Genomic DNA, 4,602 nt, shown 5'->3' on the forward strand with positions numbered 1-4,602 from the left:
CACACACACACACGCATGATCACAAGCGGGTATCTTCTCCAATGGACATTAAAAAGATATCGATGTATGTATGTATGTACATACATATCTACCTATCCAATGTCGGAAAAACACAAGGGGGGCATTATTCTTGGACGTGTAAAATGGTGAAGGGTAGTTTGGGAATATCAGAAAATGGTAGGGGCAGTGGTGCGAGTTTCCATAAACATAAAAATCAAAAGGCCTCGCGAGGGAGAGAGAAGAGGCAGACAGACGCCGGGGGTTATGGCTGCTGCTGCTTCTTCTTCGTCGTCGTCGTCTGCCTCAGAGATCGACGAGCTTCGTGGAGCTCTCGCGAGCAAAGGATTAGTCCTCAAAGACTCCATCCTCGCACGCGTCGCCAGATCGAAGTCTCTGAAAGACCTAGTCGTCCCTACCGAAACGGCCGGGGAAACAAGGAGGGAAGAAGCGTTGAAGGAGGAGGAGGCGGAGGCGGAGGCGGATGAAGAATTAGGGTTCGAGAAGAGGTTGCGAGCTTTAATTAATGATGGGTCGAAGAAAGAGGATCATGAAGCTGCTGTTGATGTAGGCTCGAAGGAGGAAGAAAGAGGTATTTATATGTGAATTTACTCGTATGGGCGGGTTTGTGAAATTGAAACCATATTTGTGCGTTTGCAGCTGTGTATATGTATATTTCTACATGTGCGGGTATGTGAAATGTGTATTTGTACGCTTGTACGCGTACATCTGTTTAATTGGCATATAAACCATGGAAGAAGATGATGATATTGGAGTGGGCATGTTGTCACTAGTGGATCATGCATGTTTACAAAAGACCTAGTCATTCTTCTAATTCCCCACTTCAAACCATCCTATGCATAGTTGAAACTTGACATATATATAATCTATGCCAATTAAACCATCTATGGAACACTGTATTTGTATGCGTATTTTGGATGTCTATGTGTATGTGACACATTGTATAGATATGCGTATTTTGGTTTGCCTATGTGTGTGCATATGGGACTGTATGTCTACATGTTTGGGTATACGGATATGGGTATGGTAGTGTATGTGTGTGCTTGTATATGGCATGACTGCGATCACTAACTTGAATTCAAACAGAAGCAGAGAAAGAATTGTTTGTTGTGAATGATGAGGATGAGAATGTGGAGAAAAAAGATGGTAAGCAAAAGCAAGAGGTTTCTGATAATATTGGAGTTTCATCTTTGGAGGCTGAGAAACTTAAAAAGCGGGCTGCCAGGTAATGCAGAATGTCATTTTCTTTCTAAAAACAAACGGTTAATATGAAAGATTTGTTTCGTCACCTGTTTTTTTTTACTACAGAGAGAAATTGATCGATCTAATTTCCTTACCTGAAAGTTTACAAAAGTTACTATGATTATTGGGCATAATCTTTTTACTTATCAGAAAGTTTACAGATGCACCTATGATTATTGGGCATAATCTAAAGTACAATTGCTAGCCCATTGTTTGCATTTTTAGTGGGTTCTCATCATAATTAGATTAGGCCCCATAAACTTATTAGGATTCTTAGTCAAGACTCAAAGCATAACATTTAACACTAACTATGTTGTTAATTTAGTATATGAAAAATAATTGCATCAAATTTAGTTAACTGGAAAGTAGGGTTTTCTGGAACATGTTATAAGTTAGCTGATAAATTGAATTAAGGGAAAAATTCTGAAGAGTCCCAAGTTTTTATTATCTCACAAACGCTCTTGGTTAAAATTGCTCAATTGTAGTTTCTGGGTCTGGAAAAGGGCATTTGGGGAAATTAAATAACTGAAAGATGTTAGAAAAAGGGTGAAAGAAACCTGCTATATCATTACACAAAGCAATGATATCAAACAGGGTAGATGGGGGGTTATTGCTTAGTATTTAGCAAGAAATCAGATATTCAAGTAATCAATGTATAGATCATTTCCTGAACTGAAATGTGATACACAATGATGAACAGTGACTGAGACAGACATGTGACACTTGAAATTTTCTATTACAAACATAGTTTGCATGCAATTCCAGATTTGGCACAGCTAACAATGATAACAAAGAAGAGGAAGAAAAGAAAAGAGCACGAGCTGCAAGGTGGTGTAAAATGATTTTTTATTTTGCTTTTAAAAATGTGCAATGTTTGACATAAACATTTTCATTTGCTTCTAATAATGTGCATATGAAAGAACTACTTAGTTTCTATCAGCAACATCTCTCTTTGTTATCAGGTTTGGTATAGCTGATGAGGATGCTAAAAAGAAAGCTCGCATCGAAAGGTTCAGCAAAAGTTTAGTCGATGAAGATCCCATAGAGGTTGAGAAGAGAAAAGCAAGGGCAGCGAGGTAAATTTTTGTGAGAACATCTATTACCATGAAAAATATTGGGAGTATTTTGGGTTCAAAAAATTCTAGGGTTATTTTGTGACTTACATGAAAACGAGGCGTACTTTCACGTAATGAGGGTGAATTTGGTCTGATTGATTAACAACCAGTAACTGATGACACACACCACCATGATTACAATATTGGACTCAATCAAAAGCAAAATATAAAATCTTTTTTCCCACTTGCGGATCCTCTCATCCAAGAGTTGGATGATCATCATTTAAATGTATTCTCATTCTTCAGAAAAAAACTTTTTTGACTTATCTGTGTATAAGTGAATTAAAATTCTGTTTCATTTTTCAGGTTTGCGATAGTTGCAAATGAGAACTGATGCCATATTCAGCTTTGTCCTACTGCACAAAGTAAAACATGCATTGGTTTGCTGTGTTTCCGTCATCATTTTTATTCCATTCGCATGTTGGTGGATGTGTGATTTTTATTATTGTTAGGGATCTTGAAGATGAAATTTTAATCTTAGTTTACATTTCTATCTTTGGAAAGAAAATTTCATTGGTACAATAATGTGGTACCATATTCTATAGTTTGTCTTTTTTTTCTGTTGCCTTGTGATAAGTTTTGAGTCTTTTGGACCAGGCTTTGAACCCCTTCATTCGGATATCAATTTTGTTGGAGAGCCTCTTTGGGATGGCCACCTATATATATGTATGTGAACATTAAATGTTCAATTTGTTTATATTTAATTTTTTGTTCACCTCGTCGGCGAAACCCGAGGAATTATGAAGGATGAAACTTAATTATCAGAAATGACATCTACTCTGGACATGATATAGAAACAAACATAATACATCTTTGTCTTCTCTTGATTGAACCTATAAGGTCCACATGTTGCATTTTCCTCACATGATGAATTATTCAAGCACTACATGTGGTGACATAGTACAACCTATTTCAGCAATTTGTTTCTGACATTGGCGTGATTAAGCTTGTGGAATGATAACCATTAATCTTGTGAACAATATATAGTTATCAAACTTACATAATGTGTGAACAGTTCACAACATTTTAACCTTCTGATATGATTAATCTTGTGAATGATGTAAGGCTGTATTGTTATGTTGAACTGGTAATGTTTATTTTCATCAATCATAGAGTTTTGTAATGCTGCTCATAACAATGTTCATTATCTTTTGATAAGCTGTGAATGATATATAAGTTTGTAAACTTGCATTATGCTGCACATGGCAATGTTTATTTTCATTAATCATTAAGTTTTGTAATGCTGCTCATAACAATGTTCATGTTCTTCTACTGAGTGGTAAGTTTCCAGAGTGGGTCATTGTGTTCCTTTAATTATGTTACTGTTGGACATTATCTGCCATGTAAAAATGCTTGTCATGCTCCTACAATCCTATTTACCTCCTGTGAGACCACCCACCTAATACTGTCTATTTCCCAAGCAATTGTTAAATTACATATAGTTTTCTTTACGAACTAAACCATATCTATGCGAAAGATATCATTTAGGAAAAAGGTTGGCTTCTCCAAAATTTGTCAGTGGATACCAAGAAGATAGTTATTTGCTCCAAAATGTAAGAAGAAACCAAATTATAATGCTCCATTCCTCTGATATTTTTTCGTGTTTAAATATTCGGATGTCAAATGATAAACAATAAACTTCTACAAAACGAGAGAAACTAAACGTTACATACTCGTCGAATCATAACCTCCCCAATAATGAGTAATCAAACTTAATTACACAATTTGCTACCCCAACAAAAAGCTAGGTACAATTAGTTTGTCCCCTACTGATGCCACCAAGCCAGCTTGCTAAAATTAATGAAGTTGCAGTGATCATTTAGAGAAGGGGAGAGTAAAACCATGATTACTAGTAGGTTAGGTGTAGGAATCCCATTTCTGGTACTTCACAACGAAAGGAAGTTTTGTAAGCGGTGAATAGATAGATACTTTGCACGCGATAAATAAACACGCATTGTAGGTTTGGTGCAGGGATCCAATTTCTGGTGCTTCACAAAAGGAAGTTTTGTATGCGGTGAATAGATCGATACTTTGTAAGCGATAAATGAACACGCATGTCAAAAACACTGATGACCGGCCCTGTCTGTTATATACGATCTAATGATCAGGCACAGTGACCAAATAATCAGATACTGAGACTGGCTTTCGGGCAATAGGTAACAAGCACTATATGGTTCCCACAATCAACTACAGTCGCTCCCACTATAAGTCCAGACAACCAGTGAGA

The 4,602-nt window shown here is 36.6% G+C and overlaps 1 protein-coding gene across 4 annotated transcripts; it reads left to right on the forward strand.

The window, feature by feature from the left end:
• Nucleotides 1-237: 237 nt before the first annotated feature.
• LOC147868036 (uncharacterized) lies at nucleotides 238-3,459 on the forward strand. Of its 4 annotated transcripts, XM_087315965.1 has the most exons (6): nucleotides 239-589; nucleotides 1,105-1,243; nucleotides 2,026-2,088; nucleotides 2,223-2,336; nucleotides 2,682-2,740; nucleotides 2,973-3,459. In XM_087315965.1, the coding sequence occupies exons 1-5, from the start codon at nucleotides 265-267 to the stop codon at nucleotides 2,707-2,709; spliced, it is 669 nt and encodes a 222-aa protein (XP_087172091.1). In that variant the 5' UTR covers nucleotides 239-264; the 3' UTR covers nucleotides 2,710-2,740; nucleotides 2,973-3,459. The 4 variants fall into 4 exon arrangements, with proteins under 4 accessions (XP_087172093.1, XP_087172091.1, XP_087172090.1 ...); XM_087315964.1 differs by lacking the exon at nucleotides 2,973-3,459 and having other exon boundaries at nucleotides 2,682-2,933; XM_087315966.1 differs by lacking the exon at nucleotides 2,973-3,459 and having other exon boundaries at nucleotides 1,111-1,243; nucleotides 2,682-2,933.
• The last annotated feature ends 1,143 nt before the right edge of the window (nucleotides 3,460-4,602 follow it).

Source organism: Azolla caroliniana, unplaced genomic scaffold, assembly GCF_043228905.1.
Source record: "Azolla caroliniana isolate FFs.n. ecotype wild unplaced genomic scaffold, voAzoCaro1.0.p SCAF_2, whole genome shotgun sequence".
NCBI classification, from domain to species: domain Eukaryota; kingdom Viridiplantae; phylum Streptophyta; class Polypodiopsida; order Salviniales; family Salviniaceae; genus Azolla; species Azolla caroliniana.

Excerpts from the sequence above, each read along its gene's own strand:
- LOC147868036 (XM_087315965.1), top strand. The coding sequence starts at position 265 with ATGGCTGCTGCTGCTTCTTCTTCGTCGTCGTCGTCTGCCTCAGAGATC. Across the intron at positions 590-1,104 it reads CTCGAAGGAGGAAGAAAGAG|AAGCAGAGAAAGAATTGTTT; the intron begins GTATTTATATGT and ends GAATTCAAACAG. Across the intron at positions 2,337-2,681 it reads AGAAAAGCAAGGGCAGCGAG|GTTTGCGATAGTTGCAAATG; the intron begins GTAAATTTTTGT and ends TTCATTTTTCAG.